This window comes from Aulonocara sp. 'chitande type north' Nkhata Bay, linkage group LG17, assembly GCF_057382095.1.
Source record: "Aulonocara sp. 'chitande type north' Nkhata Bay isolate Kocher_YH1m ecotype deep benthic linkage group LG17, A_spYH_male_GT1.1, whole genome shotgun sequence".
NCBI lineage: Eukaryota > Metazoa > Chordata > Actinopteri > Cichliformes > Cichlidae > Aulonocara > Aulonocara sp. 'chitande type north' Nkhata Bay.
Genome location: NC_141360.1, coordinates 40,851,941 through 40,874,314, shown reverse-complemented (window position 1 = coordinate 40,874,314; position 22,374 = coordinate 40,851,941). Strand labels below are relative to the sequence as shown.

Sequence of the window (22,374 nt, the reverse complement as noted above, 5' to 3'; positions counted from 1 at the left end):
CGATAGAGGTCTTATATCGGGATATGAGATTTTGGTCATATCGCACGTGAAAGGACGTTTTAAACTCCCTACACCATAAAAGTGTGAATTTTACCCCAAGGGAGCAATGTTTGTGAGGAACAACCTCGCGTGCATTTTTATGATTGCACTGTAGAGCTGGGCGATAGAACGATAACGATATGTATCGCGATATAACTTTTACTCGATAGAGAAATTAAGCTATCGCGATAGACCTCGCCGCTCTTGTCCTCTTAAAAAAAAAAAAAAAAAAAAAAAAAAAAAAGGTCAGCCAATCCAAATTAAGTAGCGCAGAGCCGAACCAATCACAGCCGCAGCGTCACGTTGCGTGACTTGTTACGTACAGCACAAGTGCCAAGCCGCACGTGTGTTTGTTTGGGAAGCAGCCAGCGGGTAATGGAGCCAGCGCGTAATGGAGGAAATGAGTGTGCCGACTAGAAAAATCAACCAAGCATGACCGAAGAGAAAACAGATGATGGTTCCAACGCCGGAGAGATTGTCAAACGGAAGAGCCATAGAAGTTCCGTAGTGTGAAGGTATTTCGGCTATTTCAAGTCTGACAAAAAACAGAGCAGCATGCACTGTAAATTGTGCCGAAAGCAAGTCTGGAAATACAATAAACTGGTGCATGCGTCACACTGTGCGCCACGTTATTGTTTCGGTGAAATGAATTTCTACAATACTGTTACTGTTAATTCTACTCTCTGCAGTGTTTAAATGCTTACATATACACACAGTTACTGTCCCTCCACACATACGACTCGGTTCTGCTTCTATGCCCCAGCTTTGTTTACTTTTTCCCACCGAGGCTTCTAGACTTCTGATTGGCCAACATTTCTGCACGGTTAGGAATCTAGCGCCACCTGCTGCTTTGGCATGTTCATAGCAGCGTTTTCCTTCATTTCTGCCTTTATGTGTGGACGGGATTATTTTTTAAAATGAAAACTGAAAATCTCCGTTTTCAAAGATACCCGTGTACGTGTGGACGTAGCCTCAGTCTCTGACTGGAAGCGCTAATTCGTCATTCGGCTTTTGTCAGACTAAAGTAACTGTTAAAACTGTTTGAAAAGCTCAGCTATACAACAAGGAGAGATTGAGAATTTCCTTTTAGTTCTCAGTTTATTTGATATTGACAAAAGTTAGTCAGTTTTGTCTGTTCTTCTGTAAAACAAACTAAGATTTATTTTTAGAATTAATATTTTGTTTCTAAGTGGAATTGACAATTTAGTCTGTTTCGTTTGTTCTATTTTGAAACTTAAACGCTTTAGCGGCTGCCTTTTGTGTAGTTTGCAATATTTGTCTTTATTTATCTGAAAAAGTCTCATGTTCCTTAAGTACATCTACCCTGTTGAACTTATTATGGGAAATAAATATTTAAATAAAAACAAGCTGCTGATTATTTCACATTTTACTTGTGAGCAACGGCACATTTAAATCTTACAAATATAGTTATTCGGCTTATATCGTGATAGATATCGTTATCGCCTGAAATGAAAAAAAAAAATATCGTGATATGAATAAATCTCATATCGCCCAGCTCTATTGCACTGCCTTGCAATTAACTTAAATACCTATCGTACCACGTTTTACTTATTTTAATGCCAAACAGAACTTTAATTAAGTTTCAGGTCACACTTGAGGGACGTGAGAGGATAAAGAGCAGTTCCAGCTGGTGTACAACAGGCTTTTGTGATGACATGGCTGATAATCAACACGCCAGGACATAATGTTCATTATATCGCAAGCTCCAGCTTTGCAACCTAAAATGTAATCTGATTAACCCCACTCTCATGATGACAAGGGCATTATAGACAAACGTGAAGGGGATAGAACAAACACACCCAACTTAATTCCTCTCCTTAATCTTCAATAGCTGTGCCACAGCCTTTGTTAAAACCCAAGTTTTAGTGCTTGGTGTACTGGCTTTACATGCCTAAAGTTTTGTAGCTTTCTGTGTGTTAAGTCAGCTACTCTACATACAAAAATATGAAAATTCCCTAAACTTTATTGAGCCCAGCAACTTCACTTTGATCAACTTGTTTCCCATGGGCATCTAATTCCAAAGCACTCCTATTTTAAATTATATAAACTGAAAGCTGAAAGGCTGTCAAGCTCCCACATTCACTCCATTAGGCCTTTATCAAATCAGGAGCATCGTCTACTTCTGGTGCCCTGCAAGGACGTAGGAGTATGAACACAAAGTATGAGCCATGTTGAACACGGTGAGGGACTTTACATCCTTTTATGATAAATGGCTGTCAGGGCTATAAATACATCCTGTGGCTTTTGTTTAAGGTGCTTTCAGAAGACGGTTTAGCGGAGGTGGTTTTAAAAAAACAAAACAAAACATAAGAGCATTGACCAACCTTGCTATAGTGTTGCCTGTGTGCTAAAATGCCACCCACATAGGCCCTGGTTTAATCAAGGTGCCTAATTGTGGGGAAAACAAAAACAGCTGTGATCAGTGTTATACAGCTAGTTGGCTTTTTCCCTCTCTAATACACTGGATTTATTTGGTAATGTTATGTTATGTGTTTTGCAGTGTGCAACTTCTGCAAACAGCTGAGAAAGCTAGCATTTAAGCAGTCTTTAGGAATACATATGCAGGCTTCTTGAAGGACATTCAATTGTCTGCCTTTTGCTCTTTGTCAACATGATCCAACACTAGGGCTGGGCCATATCATCCTGTTCACGGTAATACCGGTGTAATGTTGGGCAACGATAAGAAAATGAAATATCGCGATAGACTATGGGTAAAACGCGCATGCGCAGTGCGCCTTTGTTTACATACGCACATGGCGGCGGCGGAGAATGAGAAGAGCGAAAGCAGATCGTTGAATGAAACAGATGAACCTGAACTGGTTTGTAAAAATGCTGCAGCTTCAGTGGTGTGGAACTGGTTTAGCTTTCGTCCGTCAGATACACAACAAAGCACTATTTTTGGTAGCGCATGCTAGCGGGCCGTCGTTATTACCGTGTTGTTTGGAAAATACGGCGCACTTAAAATCAATCCTTTGATTTTTCTGAAAGTCGACAGAGCCCCTTATAATCCCGTGTGCCTTATGTATGAACTCTGGTTGTGTTTACTGACCTGGAAATGATTTTATGTGCACGCCGCTCAAAAATCTGTTAAATGTTTCAGTACGACTTTGCTAAGCTTCGAAGCCGCACCGCTTGATGGATTGTCGGAGCGTTACGGCTATCGTAGGCGGAGCCTCGCGGAGTGATACGTACTGTGCTTCAACATAATATTACTGTATTGTGTGTGTATAACCTCTTTTTAAGTTTCGTGGATATTATACATGGTTATGCTGAGGATATGTCGGCCAGTTTCCACTGGAAATGCCTTTTGGTTAAACTGTCAGCGAGGAATTTGCATTTGCACTGTTAAATTTTTATATTTATTTTAATGCACATAAAAAACAGCTGCTTGTGTAAGTGAAAATACATTGATGTTGTTGTTTTTTTGCACTAATAAAGTTGAGGAGTTGTAAAGTATTTTGTCTAGTGTCAATTATATCGTCAGTTATATCTTATCGCAAATTTTCAAATGTATATCGTGATAAATATTTTTGGTCGCCCTGCTCTATCCAACACTACTCTGCACATAATGATGGTGATTTTATTAAAAATATTTCAGATCTGGATTCATCACTCCATAAATCTGTGTCCTCTGATTTTATTCACTCATTTCTGATGAGGTTTCAGTAAATGGAACAATGGGGGCAGATCCTGTGTCAGTCTTTCTTAGAGACATGACTGCACATCTACGGTAGTTCTTTTAAGCCTGGCAGTTCTTTTGTCCTCCATTTGTCGAGTTTCATGAAAATGATTTAGAACCCATTACACATGATGCTGTGATATGATATGATATGATATGATATGATATGATATGATATGATATGATATGCCAAGTTTACGGCTAACAGGTCTTTGGGTATCACCTTGCTGGTGGAAAACCGCTGGATTGTGCCGGTCAAACTGCACCATCTTTGGCATTTTTGTAGATTCAACTAAATAAATAGGAACAATTATGTGTTGTTGTGACAGGCTTGTAGTAACAAAGTGTCCAGTGATTCATAGATCAGTGTTAAGTAATTTAACAAAAAGAAATATTTCTCAGATACAAACAATTATTCAGTGTCCTTAGAAAAAACTTTGAAAGGCCTCCAGAAAGACTGAAGAGCACTTTTAAGCAAGCCTGGCTCCTTAGAAGCAAAATATAAAGAAATGAGGGGTGGCTCAAGACTTTTGCACAGTGTACAAATGTAAACATATTATATTAATAAGCACATGGAAAACCCTTCTTTGAAAAAGAACTATACGCATAGTTTTCTAGAACATATGATGATGGGATAAGCCTTTGGCTGATCTCAGAGTCATCACATACATATTTTTCTGCAATTCTTCAGAAAAAAAAAAGTACAGAAAAGCACAGAGCTAGTGAGTAGAAACTGAGGAGGCAATAAAAAGGAGTGGAAGCCTGAGGGAGAAGACGTGTGACTGCTCTGGGAGGTGGAGCAGGTCTCTCACACATGTCAGGCCATGCCAGGGAGGAGAGGGAGAGAATATATTCAATATATAAATAAGGGGCAAAAACAGATGGCAGATCGCAGGACCCTTTAAAACAGCTTACAATAGGAAACAGAGGCTAATGGCAGCTTTACGTACTTAAGAGTCATCTCTATTCCCAGCAGATGGGCTAAATAACTTTTGCACTGTCCACTTCCTGCTGTGACAAAACAAATTTCCCACGTGTGGGACTAATAAAGGTTATCTTATCTTATCTTATCTTAAGCTATGGCTGTGTGAATGACCAGGGCCGAGCTACAAATGTCTGATGTAACATCTCTGTATATGATAAGGATTCTTCTCAGCTTCCTGCACAAATCAAGATTTTTTCTTTTCAAATCTGCTTCCTGGGCTTACTATGCATGCTCAGAATGGGAGCTATCCTGTAGCGTGACTGGGCAGGGCAAAGGCACTATGGCGGAAGGAATACAATAGTAGGTTTTCATTGTCTTAAATGTATACTCAGCTGATCCACAGATTGAAAAGGGTCCTTCACCCCACCCACCCACACACCAACACCCCTGTACACACTCTATCTATATTGTATATGAGGACTGAGGAACCCACATTAGAAGTGACACCAGCATTTAAAGACAGAGCCCCCAAACAGCCCTTCAGGTTTACTGGACTCACGTGGCGTACAGACTCTGCGACAGCTCGGACCACAATTCATATTCCAAGTCTAGCAAAATAACAGAAGTTCACATCAATATATGCCTGTCAGACCAGCAGCAGTTTTCTGCTCTAGATTCTTTCTGATGGGTTAATGGTCAGGTGATGGGGACATTTTGTGTGTTTAAAAGGGCACAGAGGTGCTATGCTATCTTTAGTGGAGTAACAAAATACAGGGCTCTATTAGGCACATTCCTAAAGTTAGAAAAAAAGAAAGACTTAATATACAGAAAACAGTCAGTTTTAGTGTCTTACTCTTACTGGCCACTCAAAGTGCTTCAGGACCTTGGCCTAGTTGAACCCCAGGAAACTGAACCCTGAGCTTCTGATTAATCAATGGCCAGCTCTGTGGGATCAGAACACATGGGCCAGGCCTTTCCTCCCCACACACATCAGGGAGCCTTGGCACCATTGACCCAGCTGCCAACTCAACAACTGTTCATCAGTGGACCACGTTAAATTAATAATCACAGCATACTGGTGTTAGAAGTGTTGTTTCATTTATCTTTCCCTGATTGTAGTTCTCCTGGCTGACTGGTGTACTCTGTGTGTTAAAAAGGCAACACAATAGTTTGCTGCTGACATTACATCTAAGCTGTTAAATTTATGATACCAAACCCTAAATAAAGAAAGGAAACTAACCCAGAGCTGTAGATTGTGACAGCTTTATCTCTTACTGACAAACCAAATCCTTATAAACAACTTCACAAGCAAGAAAGTAGGAGTAGATTTTCCAAAAGCATGACAGCCATTCAGACACAACACTGAAGCAGCTTCATTATAGGGTGTCTTCAGTCTAACTACTGAAGACACCCTATAATGGGCAAGATGGGAACTGAAACAGCTATAAATGACTACTAGCTGCAGCTCAACACTAAAAAGGTTACAGACTTGTTGATATCAACACAAAAACATCCCTTAGAGCCTCAAATCCTGCAGCTACAACAGCCTGCGAATGGCACAGAGTTTAAATGTTACATGCCATTTGAAGGATGACCCTTAAGAGCAAAACACTTGAAGCTTGTACAAATATACAATTATGTCATCAGCGATCAGTTGCTGGTTTCTGCATTATAACTTTTCATGGACTCCAAAGACTTGTAGACAGAGCAGACCGTCAGCACCACACAAAGTCCTTTTCCTGGGATTAACCATCTGCATATGATGTCATCTGGGCTAAATCTGATCTCCATTTCCACACAGCCGAGAAACATCAGCTCTGGCCTCAGGGACTGGGTAAAGTAACAACCACCAGATTACAGCAGAATAAAATAAAATTATAGCTGAAATCACCAAAAAAGACAGTAAGTTGTTTTGGTTGCACATGTAGCATCAACTTATAATAAATTTAGATTTAAAATAAATATTTTGTATTCATTTTGAACACCAGTTATATGGTGTTAAACAATTATTTTTACAGCTGACATATTCAGCTGCAAAGACGTATCATGTCATATTCATTAAATAAAAGAGATTGCGCCTTGACCCCCGTGAACAATATCATACACTTAAAATTGACTGATGAAGCAACAGCTGCACGGATGTAATGCAATTCATAAATAAATATCTGTTGTTCAGCCACGATGACATTGCATATGTATGCCTATGTCCAGGGATCAGACCCAGCATTATGCATAAGGCTCAGAATAGATGCTGACCTTTGCTTGGCTCCCAGTAAACCATTTCAAAATATGAAACTGACAATGTGACTCATCTCATCTTAGACAGAGCAACACAAATGTCAACAGAGTGCATCTTTACTTCCAAGCCATCACACTCACTTTAGTTGTGCTAATGGATCACCGTAGGCCTCAGACAAATGGCTGAGGTGTGCTTAGATTCTCTCAATTCAAGCTAGAGGTTAGAAGGTGGTTTTAAGAAGTCAGCGGTGTTCGAGGGCAACAGCTGGCCAGTGGCCAGCTCTTCTCCTGTTTCAGCTCAAATTTAACATGTCCAGATGGAATCATCAGCTGTTTCCCAAAACCTAGTGCGGCAATCAGGAAGTGCTGGGATCAGCCAGATTTAGACATTCATTTCATCCCAAAGAATCATCTTCCTTAGAAAGATTATTTTTAAACGCAAGAGGTGAAGAAGAACATTACGGACAAGGTCAAGAAACACTTCTTTATGCACACGAGTACAGTAAAGGAGTGGTGGCCTCTGACCCGTGTACACTATTATTCCAACTGAATTACTGCCTGTGTTAAGGAGTGGCTCTGTGACAGGTGTGGCACAGCTGAATGAATTGAGAAACACAACCATGTAATGTTATTATCAAGAGTCAAGATGACCTTAGCAGGAATTAGTGTTCAATATCTATTATTATCAGGTTTTGAGGTGGTTATGATGCCATTTACTGCAACCATAAACTGCTTTCCCTAATTTTATATTACAGTTATGGCTTATAGCTTCTGACAATTCTGTGCGCATTTAAAACATGTCAAAGTCAGCCGCTACAGACAGAGCAGGAAAAACATATTACGCAGTGATCTACACAGTCATGGGTTGTTCCACTGACATGAACCTTAATAGGAAGTCTCCTTTGTCTTTTACGGGACCGAGTCATGGCCAAAGTTTGATACGCTGAATTGCATAGCCTTGTTTGTTTAACTCTGAAACTGTAGCCACAAGTTGTGTAAATAAAGCCTAGCTAGAATTTCAGCTGATCATTGTTTATAACATCTTAAAAACACACACACACACAGCTGATGTGTGTGTGTAACAGTGCAATGCAAAACAGAAAACAATCAGCAGTCCTTACTGTATTTTATTTACACTTATTATATTTTAATTCCCTGATATGACAAAATTTTTCAATAGATTTAAAGAGCCTGTAGTTTCATTTCAAAGCTGACAAGCTTAACTACAGTCAACATGACAAAAAAATGACTCAGTGTCCCTTTCCTAATCATTTGCCCTAGATCCCGTTAAGCCCCAGCAATACGGCAGCATATCTGAATTTCCTACATGGCATCGAGCAGCTTTAACTCTGAACTCGAGCTTTGCCCCCTTCTCTTGCAAAGCAAACTCTCAGAAATAGACCGACCTGAGGTCAGTCTGGCTCTAGGTCTTTTCAAATGACCATCATCTGATTCTGGTTTGGTTATTTTGGCTCTTGTGTACCACCTCAATTACAATCCTGTAAAGAAAGTCAAGGCAGAGCGGTGAAGCATGCATTCACGGCAGTGACCAAAAAGGAGCAAAATGTGAGAAACTGGTGATGATTGAACATTGCATGTAATTTGGCGATGGACTCTCGAGTGTAACTCCTGAAACAGCTGAATGGAAAATGTGACTAGTGCTTTGGTTTGAACCAGGATGTGGACTTAGAAGCTACAATTACACAGCACTCACTGCTCCACAGGCACACACGCCCATACACCATATTCAAACCTATTTTTTATGCTGTCACGATTTTGCAGTGTCAGTGTTTTATGTACTTCTATAAAAAACACCAACATTTAAGACACAGACATTCCTGTGCAGCTTTTATGCCTGTGACAAAATCTTGACAAACATCAAATGTGAGTCTGCATGAACGCACTGTGTTGCTGCCGGCTACCGATTCATTTGAGCAGAGCAGGGGTGGGCAACTCCAGGCCTCGAGGGCCGGTGTCCCTGCAGGTTTTAGATGTGTCCTTGAACCAACACAGCCGATTTAAATGGCTAAATTAGCTCCTGCAGTTCTCCAGAGGCCTGGTAACGAACTAATCATGTGATTCAGGTGTGTTGACCCAAGGTGAGATCTAAACCCTGCAGGACACCGACCCGCGAGGCCTGGAATTGCCCACCCCTGCATTAGAGGATTAGCTAGCTGACTAAAGGTAGGCTTTTACATACTGTTGACATCCAAGGATCTTTTAACTCAGTCTGCCCAGCATGCACTCTAGAGAGCCAAAGCTAAAGCGTCAAGATGTCACTTGAATTCCTGACAAACATGCTGATAGAGCTTTTGCTCCTTCAAAGTTTTTCAACAACTGCCTCATGGCGAGCTGGTGTAAGCTGCTGAACTAGACCGCAACGAGAGCTGCTTATCATGATTCAGTGGGAGGCAGACAAGAGAGTTGGATCCAACCCCTCAGATTTCCATCACGACTGACCCAGCACTGTGACTGGCTTCACTCAGATACACTGCCTCACTCATATGCCTCTGCACCGGTGACTCAGCCACAGAACATAAAAGAGTCAACCGGAGACAATCATCTGTTCACCAAACATGATTTCAAACTTGGATTTGAAAAAATTAAAAAATTAAAAAAGGAGTAAGGTATATAATCGACCATGCTATAGTTGGTCCTTCACAGAGCATGCTAGGCATGGTCATTTTCAAACAAACAAGTTCTTTCATAGATCAAATATTTTGTGAGACTATTTGTTGTACTACAATCTCTACATCCTGGAGTTTACCAGCACTTGTATGTAAACTACCACCCCTACTACATTCTGTAACACACAAAGAACGCATTTGTTACCCAACAAAAACAGAACATCACCTCAACAACCAGATATCAGACCGATGAATTATATGTGGTATGGTGATATTAAATATTACTCCATAAATGTGAGAAATGCACAACATTAAAGTCTGTTAAAACCACAAAATAAATAACTAAAATATTTCACAGCGAGTATCAGATAGTATTTATGCTTACAATGGTCATCCCTTGTAGTTACCCAGTGTATACTGGTCCTCACTGGAAGCAAAACATTTAGTGAAATACGTAAAGTAACATTAAATGACTTTTTTGTTTCTAACAGAGTGAACATCTGCTCAGTATTATCAGTGCCTCAGCCACATACAAATAGATATGGGCAGGGATAGCTCAGTAGGTAAAGTGGTCGCCCCATGATCGGAAGGTCGGCGGTTCGAATCCACTTAACGGCTACCCTGAGGTACCCCTGAGCAAGGTACCGTCCCTACACACTGCTCCCCGGGCGCCTGCTTAGTGGGCTGCCCACTGCTTCACTGAGTGAATGGGTCAAATGCAGAGAAAAACAAGTAATTTCCCCATGGGGATCAATAAAGTATCCATTATTATTATCATTATTATTATTATTATATGAGCTTTCGTTTGTACCTGGCTGTCTAGCAGCCTGAACATAATGCAGTCCCAACAACCATGCTGCTTCTCACTCCGTTTGTCCTTGTATAAGTTACTTAGTGGAAAGGAAGGAAGCAGTGACACTCCAAATTTGCCATCCATAAACAAAAATAAATAAATAAAGTATAATAAAACACTCTAGCGCTGATGGGGGAACTGCAGATTTACCACAGATTAAGGTTGTTTTTTGCTGCTATTTGACTCAGACTAAGCTATCTAATAAGGCTGTCTAAAACTTGCATAATGCACTCAGCTAGATCATTTCCCTAAATAACAATATGCACTCTGTCTTTTTGCACAGTGAAAAAAAACAAAACAAAAAACAGCGTCTTTTAAAGCCACAATAGCTTTACGGTGTTTCTTGATAGGCATCGTGTTCAAGTGTAAAAGGCAGAGACATCAGCAAAGCACATGCACCAATCAGACATTTTGTACTTTATCCAACTTGTAGATTTGACTATAACTAGCCCTAGTTTATAAATTCATATGGTGTCTTTCTATTCCTCAAAACAAATGTTGTTTTCCCCCCCACATCTGAAATGTGTCTGTCTTTAACAAGCACCGTCTACATAAAATACTCCTCTGCATGCACGTGGCTGGCACACAATGCACAGTAGGATGCTGTGTTTACTGTGTTCATCTCCCTAGATGGCCATCCAACATCAGCCCCCTCTCACTGAGCTATAGGGAGGCATTGGCTGTACAATAAGTATCAGCACCACACTACTTATTACTCTCCTCCTGCGTTCAGGAGATATTACAGACATTTGTCATAGCTAAAGGTAGTCATGACCACAAAGAGGAGACTTCATTTATTTGATTCATTACTGCCAATACCAGTTCTGAAGGCGGAAAGTATCACAGGCCATTCCTATCTGTCGATAAACAACCAGCTACATCAAAAGGGATTAGAAATAAAAACCAAACTGAAAAGATTGTAACTCAAAAGTCTGTTCAAAGTGGACTGGTAGACATCCTAACAAAAATGTACGCAAAAACTAAGGGAAGTGGTTGAGAGGGGGTTGAAGACCTCTCGAAAAACAATTAACTACAGATGGTAAGACAGAGCGAGTGCTACATCAAGACAGCAGTATTAAAATGAAAATCTGTAAAATGCCTCATGGATAGAAAGGTTTAGACGAAAACGTTCTGATGGAGATGATGTGTCACTTTACCCTCTCAGTAAAGCCTGATGGGTGGCTAGTGTGTACAGTAAGCCACAACAGCAAGCAGACATTTAATGGTTTTGTTTCTTTAAGACTCTGGGATCTCCCCTTGGGAGTGAAGCCTGCAGTGTACTTACAGCAGCGTCTGTACAGTCCTGCCTCCAACACGTAGGCACTTGCCAGTGTGAGAAAGCACCCAGCTGAACCAAAGACTGACCTACTGTGTGTCCACAAGGCCGGCCAACAAAGACGACCTTTCAGCACTTAGCAGCTTCTCTCTGCAGCAACGTTTAAAGCAATTCTCGATCCACTGCCAGAGGATCGAGTGCACAGGCCTTTCATACCATACCAACTCAATCTCTGTCTCTGCTATTAAGTGGCAAAGCAGGGTGAAACTGACATTCACCTTTTTACTTTGATTCACAGAGGTGCCACCAAAATACCCAGCCAAACACAGCATTCAGCAAACAACAGTACCAGCCAAAGACTAACTAATCATTACATGCCATCCTTCAGAGCTTAGCATTTAAAATTGGTTGTTACAACAAAGCAGATTAAAAACTACTAGGGGTGCAACGATACACAAAATTCACGGTTCGGTTCGGTTCGATACTTTGGTGTCACGGTTCGATATTTCCAGTGCCAGACGTGTTCCGCTGCTGAAGCCAGTGCATGTCCAGGCCCGTCTGAAGTTTGCCAGAGAGCACATGGATGATACAGCAGAGGATTGGGAGAATGTCATGTGGTCAGATGAAACCAAAGTAGAACTTTTTGGTATAAACTCAACTCGTCGTGTTTGGAGGAAGACGAATACTGAGTTGCATCCCAAGAACACCATACCTACTGTGAAGCATGGGGGTGGAAACATCATGCTATGGGGCTGTTTTTCTGCCAAGGGGACAGGACGACTGATCCGTGTTAAGGACAGAATGAATGGGGCCATGTATCGTGAGATTTTGAGCCAAAACCTCCTTCCATCAGTGAGAACTTTGAAGATGAAACGAGGCTGGGTCTTCCAACATGACAATGATCCAAAACACACCGCCCGGGCAACAAAGGAGTGGCTCCGTAAGAAGCATTTGAAAGTCCTGGAGTGGCCTAGCCAGTCTCCAGACCTCAACCCCATAGAAAATCTGTGGCGGGAGTTGAAAGTCCGTGTTGCTCGGCGACAGCCCCAAAACATCACTGCTCTCGAGAAGATCTGCATGGAGGAATGGGCCAAAATACCAGCTACTGTGTGTGCAAACCTGGTAAAGACCTATAGTAAACGTTTGACCTCTGTTATTGCCAACAAAGGTTATGTTACAAAGTATTGAGTTGTATTTTTGTTATTGACCAAATACTTATTTTCCACCCTGATTTACGAATAAATTCTTTACAAATCCTACCATGTGGATTCATGGATTTTTTTTTCACATTCTGTCTCTCACAGTTGAAGTGTACCTCTGGTGCAAATTACTGACCTCTGTCATCATTTTAGGTGGGGGAACTTGCACAATCGGTGGCTGACTAAATACTTTTTTGCCCCACTGTATATACTAAACAATTAGTGAACTGTTTGAGAACTGATTGACAGATTGATACATGTAACAAACAGCATATTTTCTGATTTTGTCATTTTTACAGTGATCAATGAAATCTGTGATAAAACGACAATATTCAACTCATGTCTAACTTATGTTCATAGATAACAGGACTGTTATTTGTTTTAGTCTGTCAGGAAATGCTCAGCAACAGCCTCTGACAAATCAGATACCCTACTTGACAGGCAGTGACACTCACGGGGTTACCCCGGAGAGCTGTGAGATCAGGGACAGACAGAAACAAGTGGACGGGGAACTATCTGCAGTCTGGGTGAAGGGAGAAGCCTTCTTCATGTCAACGCCAGTAATGCCCAGAGCTGTGCCAGCTGTTAAGTGTCCTGACCCATCCTGGCTCTACTATTAGGGTATTCCCATCTCTGGGAATGAACCTAAGATGCCACGAAACAGCAGTGTGTGTGTGCGTTTTATTTATTTATTTATTTTTTATGTATTCACTGAATTTTCTTTCCCGTGTCTGTCCTTTCTTCTATACCCATACGTACACAACCTGCCAACAAACTCACCCAAAGCTACACATGTGCAAACACAAAACATCAACTGTAATTTTACTGTTACATGTTGCTGTTTTTCTGTGTCTTTCTAAAATATCAGATAAATAAAAGCCCAGTAATAACACTGATGCTGAAAACGTACGCCTACAAAAGATAACGATAGTGAACCTGAAAGGAAGCAACAGAAGTCGTAATTTTAACTCTAAAAACAACATGAAAATACACATCAACAACAAAACAAAAAAAGTCCTTAATAACCCCGAGTCTACAGAGTCAAGTCGGGTCTGATGAGCCCTTTGGCAGACTTCACCCTGTTGTTATTTTACAGTCGGAGATGTTGGGTCCAGTAGCCACGAGATCCACATAGTGGTGTTACAGCCCTAATGCCAGATCCAGATATAGCTGGACACCATGGGGATAAAAATACCCAAACAGATGGGAGGGTTCACAGGCAGAGGGGGAGAGGCACCAAGCACAATTAAAGACTTCAGACAAGAGGAGGACTGCAATTACAGCTGTTTGCTAACCTCTGCCTTCTAGTGGTTAGCACAACCTTTAGTTAATACCTATTCAGCGATAACGACCTCCCTCAGAGACAGAAACGTTAACGTTAATCATATATAAATCATATGCCTAGCCCCAACAGCTTCAGTATTAACACCTACTTAGAATGGGAGTTAGACCTCTTCTTCTAGACTGACCAAATTTCAGGGGAAAAACAGATTTCAAACATCAAAGTGGTACAAGTGGCAACAAATTTATGGTGAAGAGAAAAGTTGAAGTGCTGAGGAAATGGCTGAGCTGTCACAGGCTGCCCCAGAATCAAGCAATCAGAAAACAAACAGGCCTTGACATTTCATGTGGTTTTCACAGTCTGTTTGAAAGCTACTAAACCAGTGCCGCTGGGGAAAAAAAAAAAAACACCGCTCATGCTGACACAAAGCAAGTACACTACTGACTGAGCTTAAGGCCTGTGTGGGATTATTTAATAAGGGCCTACAAATGAATTAACATTATTCTAATGACGAAGAAATTGGTGAAAGGGAAGGAAGTGTAAAAATGATCTTTACAAGAATTGCTACTGTGCATGAAGTGACAAAGGTTACTAAAGAAACAAACAAACACTGAAATGCACTTAAGAAAAATGTTCTTTCAGTCGCAGTTTCTTCACCTCATCCAGAGGACAGCTGACTCAAAAGCATACAAGAGCAGGTCGTGGGAAAAGGGCCCCGTCTGATTGTTCTTATTTACTTCCTGTGTATCTCACTCTCAAACAGTCAAGTGCACAATGAAACTGGGCTGTAATTAAGATAATAACTTTTCACAATAGAGATTTATCAGAATAAGTTATTTGAGGACACCTGGAACAGTAGGCTTTTGTTTTCAATTTCAAGAGATAGTTCAAGAGATACTTACCAACTTAATGGCCACATATTCGTTAGTATAGAGATTTTTTCCCAGCCGCAGTTCTCCAAAGTTTCCACAGCCAATTTTTTTACCCACGCGGAAGTTTGGACCAACCATAAGAACTCCAGAATTGCTCCCTGTACTCCTGCCCCCATGTCCAGGCCTGCTGCTTGTTGTCTTAGACATCTTTTTCCCTTCCTCTGTCTCTCCCTTGCCCCCTCTCTTGTCAAAATCCATAAGCTTGTGATACCCTGGCCTCTCCACGGTTATTTTCCAGCCATGCAAACCATAGAAACTCCAATGACAATGGAGACTGTTTTAGGGAGGGGGGGGGGGAGACGCCTCACAGGACAGAGGAAAGGTGTTGCTGTTAAAATGCGAAGCGGTTCAGAAGACACTTAAATGAGCCAAAACTGCAGCCGAATGGACCCGTGTGTCTATTGGACAGCTTTTTCCCTTTTTCTTCGTTTACCAGAGGGGCTTCTTTGTTGTGCGTTTCTCCACTCCAGTCTCAGAGCATCATGTCCCCGCCTGACAAATAGGCAGGTGATGTTAGGATGTGTCCAAAGACACACATGCAACACTAGTCATAAAAAAGCACTCGGAAACGCAACTACTGCATCCACAAGGCCACTTGGGAACATCTCCTGGAGTGCCTCATTCCTTCTGGTCAGCCTTCAGTGACACTTTGGACGCTCTCCATGATGCAGGGCCACAGCTTAGCGGGCAACCCGGAATTACACTGACAGCAGGAACGAACAGTCTGGGGTGATGTTGGTTTGTTATCTGAAAAAGAAAAACATGGCCAGAAATCAGTCCATAGGTTGTGATGTATTTTGGTATTGTCTCGACTAAGAGCCCAGGCCATCATTTACACACAACCCAATCATTACTCACGCTTACAACTGAAATTAGCTTGTTTGGAGATGGACAATTTGGACTGTAATTGCAGAAATAAAAGCTCTGCAATGGCAGGTACCTGCCATAACTTTACAAACCATCTACAAAACAATTAAAAATGGTAAAAATGCTGGTAAATTTAGCAAATTAATCACAACTTGTTCCAGCAACACTTGGGCCTTTATGAAATTAACATTTTCGACAGGGAAAAAAACAAACAAATTCAAGCCTTTTGCATGAGTATCACATTATATCTACAGTGGCTGTTCCTTACTACGGCTGAAATGAGATCTTTATGCAGACTGACGCAAAGCAAATTCAATAAAGGAATCAATACGAGGAGAACTGTTGACCTCAGACATGAGAAATTACAGATAAAATATTCTAAAAGAAACCATGTAACAATGTGCTGTGTGTTTATAATGAAGACCAACATAGCTAATACTGCTAAATAACCATCTTGTTGTCGTCTTTCACAACCACACGCAGGCGTCTCTGCACAGAGCCACTCCGTCATGTCCATGATCTAAGATGTTGCTGAAGAGAGCAGGTAATGCAGGCGCTAGCTTGGGGCAGCTACTCTTTCCTATGGAAAGGCACTTACACAGATCAATGACTGCTGTAATGCTTCATCTAATCACAACATTTGCATCACTGGACAACATTATTGGAAAGATTCAGAAACAGTCTAGTCCACAGCTAGCTCAGCCGTGTCTGACCATCACAAGATAAAAAACACAGTATCATCAGCTAGAAGTTTGCTAGGGATGAGCAAGTAATTTTTTGTGTTTAAATACGTCTTTACTACAACGACACATTTGTCAAAGTGACTCTGGCCAATGCAGAATTCATTCCAAAGACTACAATGAGAAAAACAAAGCACTATATTATATATATATACCTAGGTTGCTTTGCATATGGTGACACTTACTACAGGAATTGTGGCGAAACTAACCTTGCCGGTCACGAGATAAGATGAACACTATGTGACGGAGTAAAACTTATCAGCTTGTGCATGCCAAAAGATGACAGCAGCTCCTGGAATGGTAGAGTGCATTATGCGAGGCACTTCATTTTTCAAGCTGCCGGAGGCCAATACACTATCAACACATTTAAAAATAACAACATGATGTAAGGACATTGGGCAAGTATGGGAATATTTCTGAAAAACACCAATGACCTCAGTATCTTGCTGTCTTGGTTAACTTTCCGTAGGCTGCCCATGTTTTCAGTCTGTCCCATTTAAGGAAGTGGTGCATTGTTTTTCCCATGACAGCTATTTGACATAACTATAGAGTTGTTAAAAACATGCAAAGCGAACAGCGACATATTTCACGTATCGAGAAGGTATTTGGAAGCACAAAGACAGTCCATTTATGAATGATCCCCCTCCAAAAGAAACCTCCCTAAGCCAGATAATGTCCCTAAGGCCAGTTTCATAAAGCTAACTAGCAATAACACTAGCAGGACCGTTTCAAACCGTGTAAATACGAACACAAACACCCACAGAAAATACCCCAAAATGCAAATGAGCAGCGGTAACCAAACCGGAATGGCAAATTTTCCCTCGTCACTTACCTTCCTTTTTTAGCTTAGGTTAATGATAGCTAGTTGCTAAGTTGCTACTGTCTTAACAGCTGTCATTTAGCGTTAGTTTCGGACAACCCAAAGACTCGCTTTCTATACTTGTTAGCCGATTTGTTTCCCCATAAAGAACGATAGATGGAAAACGCCGTTTTAAAAAAGTGAATACCGTCGGTATGAGCTTTAAGAAAGGCTCTGTAACATTACACTTGCTGGCTCGGCGGGCAAGGCCAGATACTCTAAAGCTATCGTAGCGCTGGCTAGGAAGCCCGAGTTAGCTTGACATCCTTCAGTCGTAGCTAGCTTGACTATTTAATTAAGAATTAACGGTAAGTGAATGTAAACATTTAATTTCAAGTTGTAGTTAAGCCAACATGTCACACAGTTGAATTAAGGTAACCTAGCTCGTACCTGCCAAAAACACCGATCCTCTTGGCCCAACGTCTGCTTTAAAAAAAAAAAAAAAACCCAGCCGACGATGTAACGCTAGCCAATTTGTTAACAACACAGTATCACAACAACACGGGCTACCTGTTAGCAAACACATTCAAATTAAATAAGTCGAAGCCTTACAGAGAATCAAATATTCATTGACTGACATTTCCTGAGCTACATATACGTGGCTAGTTAGTAAATGCTTAATAACCGAAAAATAACGTCCCAAGCGAGGCTGTTACAAATATTATCGACTGAAAAAAATACTATAATATAACTATATATATATATATATATATATATATATATCTCTTTGAGTCACCTCATAATGTCGCTTTTATGTTAGTTCAGATAACAGCTACAGCCATTACCCGGACCACTGCCGGGCAACTCCTTAATCCTAAACAAGCGAATGCACACCAACGGCAGCCCGGGATCTCTTACCGCTTAGCTCTCAAGCTAGTCATTTAGCAAGCTAGCACGCCAGGCACGTTAATAAACTGCGTTGCGGCTTTTTGAAAAACAGCCGCTGGGAATGAAGCCCTGTCACGGAAGAATGGTTACCTTTAAATGTTAGCTATCGAAACGCAGTCGAAGTCATGGTTCTGCGTTCGTCGCTATCTTCCTCGTCTGGTGCCTCTTATCCTCAAGTTGCTATGATTTCACTGTTGTCTCTTTAAGCCTCCCTTAACTGCACAGCGTCACCCGGGCTCACGCCACACGGCGCTACGCTGGAAAACCGGCGCAACCGCTTTGGTGAATAACCAGAAACATCAGGCGATCGTAGCTCCCCGACTACGTGCTCCAGACCAGACCGGTTGCTTTTGATTGACACATGTGCACCACCGGTAAAACTGAAACTAACATGCTGCAAGTGTAGAGCTGCTCAGCCCGGCGAACATCTACTACTACCGTCCTTTTAAAACGTACTAGTACTGATACTACACTGTAATTTACAGTGTAGTACTAACCCTTTTACAGTCTGTAAAAATACTCCTTTACAGATAAACAGGGAGCATATAGTTGAAGCATACATTAGGTTGTAAAAGTCCTTCAAGCTTTTCAGTCCGTTGTGACTGAGGCAATAACGCAATGGTAATAATAATAATGATAATTGGTACTAATTATTGTTATTAATAATTAATTCATGTCAAACATCACTTAGATTTTAAAATATTTTAATGAAAAAAAGACAAATATACAATTTTACTAACTGTATGTACAATTTACAACAGTTTACAATAATTACAACATATTTCCTGAATTATGGGATAATTTACATGTAAGTGACTGAAACTGTCTAGTAAAGGTAGTGGAGTGAAAAGTGCTGAAAATCTTGGATCAGAAGTTAAAAGTTACATAAAATCCTCACAGTACGAATACCTCAAAGTGAGCTGGTATTTGTACTTGCTTCTTTTTTTCTTTTCTTTTTTAAATACCACTGGAAATATCAGAGTTTTAACTTCCTTTCCAAAATGTCTGAGTAGGTTCTCAGTCACCCAGGCCATTGTAGTCTAAGGTGCTTGGAAAGAAAAGCGACTGGACTTCTTTAAGTTTCCTGAAGACGTTTCACTTCTCAGCTGTGAATCTTCTTTAGTTCAGAAAGAGCTTAAAGAAGTCCAGTTGCTTTTCTTTCCAAGCTGCTCACACTTCATTTCCAACAGTTCCACTGTTTTCCTGGCTATGGTCTATACCATAATCCTCTCTTGAAAGAGAACTCTGAGTCTAAAATAAATAATAGAAAGAGCAGGTGCCAGTGATTTTATTTAACATTTCTATGCTTCAGTGCTCAGTTACAAAATGACTTTTCCCAAATGCTTTTGCTATGTTTTTTAATTGTCTACCCCTAATCCTAGTACTTAGCAGTGTAACAAGCTATATAGCGCTGAGCAGATTAGGAAAAATGAACTGTGAAAGTACATAGTGTTACATCCGTTTATGCAGACAGGTGAAACTCACAGAATATAAACATATACTTTCAGCAGGTTTCAGGTTTGTCTCTCACAGGACTGCTTCAGGGGTCCACATCACTTACAGCCCCAGATGCGGATGTTGCACTGCTTTACTAGAGCAAGGAGTCTGAAGGGAGACGCTACAGTTTTTTGTAAGTGACAATGTAGGAATCCCGAGGGTGGAGCTTTGCTGCTGTATGACGGGCCAGAACACCGGAGGGAAGGCGAGCTCAGTGGACAGCACTCCTACAACTGGCTGGTGAGGTGTGTGACTATAACACTCTCCTGCCATGAAGGGGAAAAGCGGAGGAGAGGGAAGTCGTAGGGGGCACTGTGAGGTGTCAGAGTCTAAATCCCTGCTTTTGGTCACATCAGGAGGAGGAGGCGCTGATGGGATGCTCCTGTCACCGCATGATAAGGTGATGTCCTGTTTGTCTCTAGCCTTGATGTCCTCGTGTCCTGCTTTGCTGTGATGTGGAGCTTCCTCCAGACTCTGGTCTCTGGACAGAGGGGAGCATCGTTGACCTTTACGAAACTTTGCCCTCCTGTTCTTGAACCACACCTGGATGAGGAAGACAGGACGACCGATGCGCCACAAATAAGTGAGGTGTTTTAACACTATTAAAGCTTAATGCAGTGACCCTCAAAGTTAAACATGCATTTTTATTTTAAGATTATACTTGAGGTGTGCTCTCACCTGAATGCGAGCCTCGGGCAGGTTTATACAAACAGCCAGCCTCTCTCTCATGCCAACATCTGGGTACTGCGTCTGCTGGAAGGCTTTCTCCAGAGACTGCAGCTGCGACACTGTGAATGCAGTGCGGCTGCGGCGCTGCTTCTGCTGGTTGCCATAGCGAGCCTCGAGGATGAGCTCTGGCAGGAAGAAAATGGGAGCAGCACATCACTTCAGGCACGTTTTCAGCAACTTACAGAGGATCAACAAAAATGTCAACAATATCAAAAGGACAACAACAGTCACTTAAACCAGGAATAATTCTTAAGCACCATGTTTAAATGGGTCACTATGAGTTTGGGATGGAATTCACTGTGTTTTCTGTACTGGACAAACATATCTTTTTCTCACACTGTACAAATATTTAAACAAATAGCACTATAAAATATACTTATATTGATGTTTGTGTAAATATTACATTATAAAGATTACATTATAATCATGCAGCAACGAGACTGCTTCCCTGAGGCTCAATATTTGTGTTATTAATCTGAAAGTAACTGTAGTTATTGATATATGCTGTGCTGTAAAAGATTAATGTACATTGTGAGAAAAAGAAAAAAGTAATCCCACCGTGGTGACTGACCCACCTGCCAGCCTCTCCGCCACAGTGAGTGTGTGCACTGTGGGACCTGCTGCAGAGTATGCGTGGTATTGTTCCGCCATCTGGTGGCGCAGGTCCACCAGCATGGAGTTAACTCCGTGGAAGGGGTACACGCCGCCGCTGGACGTCCCGCAGAAATTCAAGGAGTTCATGCTGAACCTGAAGAAACAGAGAGACTTCATTACCTTCAAGATTGTGCGTTTTTTCCCTTTACTGTGGTATCGATACAATAACTGCCCACCGAAGCGAAGTTAAGATTAATCGAAAATCCAGAGTTTAAGTCTCCACATCACCGCCAGCTCCTCTCCAAACGAATTAACTACTAATTAAATGGGAACACGGTGACACTTGTCTTATTATAAATTAATAAAAGACCATATTATTTTTTTATTGTAATAAAATCTGAGCGAGAATGAGCATAAACTCTATTGATATAAACTCCACTGATTTCTCTGAAATGACGTCATTATTTACGCTGGTGTAACAGAATCTGAAGTTCTGTGCGTAAACGGGTCAAAGTAGATAAAACGGTATAATTGCCTCTTTCGATAATAGTGATATCAGTGTGAACGGATCTAGGATCACGTCTGCACTCGTGGGTTATCACTTCTGCTTCTGCTTTAGAGCTATTTCTGTTTTGACTGCCGTTTAACTCGCAGTTTAGAGCTCAAAAGTCTTAGTTCGTAAATTCAGTGATATCATCACGCAGCCAGGAAGCTAAACTAGAATAGTAAGTTGCTATCCGGGTTAAGACGTTACTCAAATCTCCTCCTTTCTTTTATTTAAGTTTTAAAAGTGTGCGTGTTTTTACCTGATACTCGAATCCAAAGCAGAACCGTGAGATCCAGCTCCAAGTGCGTCTTTACGCATGCACACAGGTCGGCCAGTAAACGGTAGTCCAGGTTTTTTTAGTCCAATTTGGGCCTTATATCCTCGCAGAGCAGCGCTCTTTGTCGTGGCATGGGCTTAATTCTCCCAAACCATTCTCACCCACGGCTATTTAAGAAGCGTTTACCCAGGCTCCCCTCAGCCATTAGCCAATAGAAAGAAAGGTATTAGCCGGGATTAGGTGGGATGAGGGGAGAGAGGGGGGATGCGAGGAGCTCAAGTTTTTGAAACTATTGAACTTGAGAG

General features: G+C 41.3%; 2 protein-coding genes and 1 long non-coding RNA gene across 11 annotated transcripts in view; 1 reads left to right on the top strand and 2 right to left on the bottom strand.

Moving 5' to 3' along the window:
• csnk1g2b (casein kinase 1, gamma 2b) overlaps positions 1 to 18,776 on the bottom strand; it is a 37,456-nt gene extending 18,680 nt beyond the window's left edge. The window contains exons 1-2 of one of the 9 annotated variants that reach the window (XM_086268247.1): positions 18,516 to 18,776; positions 15,042 to 15,818 (exon numbers count right to left, since the gene is read on the bottom strand). In XM_086268247.1, the coding sequence (XP_086124373.1) occupies positions 15,042 to 15,269 (228 nt within the window). In that variant the 5' untranslated portion in view covers positions 15,270 to 15,818; positions 18,516 to 18,776. The other 8 variants (XM_086268241.1, XM_086268249.1, XM_086268248.1 and 5 more) reach the window with 8 other exon arrangements.
• On the top strand, positions 17,495 to 21,009 carry LOC147310639 (uncharacterized). Its single transcript, XR_015125600.1, has 3 exons — positions 17,495 to 17,845; positions 19,934 to 20,167; positions 20,279 to 21,009. It is a non-coding gene; the product is annotated as an uncharacterized LOC147310639 (long non-coding RNA).
• dmbx2 (diencephalon/mesencephalon homeobox 2) lies at positions 19,113 to 22,374 on the bottom strand. The gene is made up of 4 exons (XM_086268250.1): positions 22,052 to 22,374; positions 21,227 to 21,399; positions 20,601 to 20,776; positions 19,113 to 20,465 (listed from the first exon to the last, which is right to left on the bottom strand). Exons 1-4 carry the CDS (start codon positions 22,108 to 22,110, stop codon positions 19,983 to 19,985), a joined length of 891 nt encoding a protein of 296 aa, XP_086124376.1. The 5' UTR covers positions 22,111 to 22,374; the 3' UTR covers positions 19,113 to 19,982.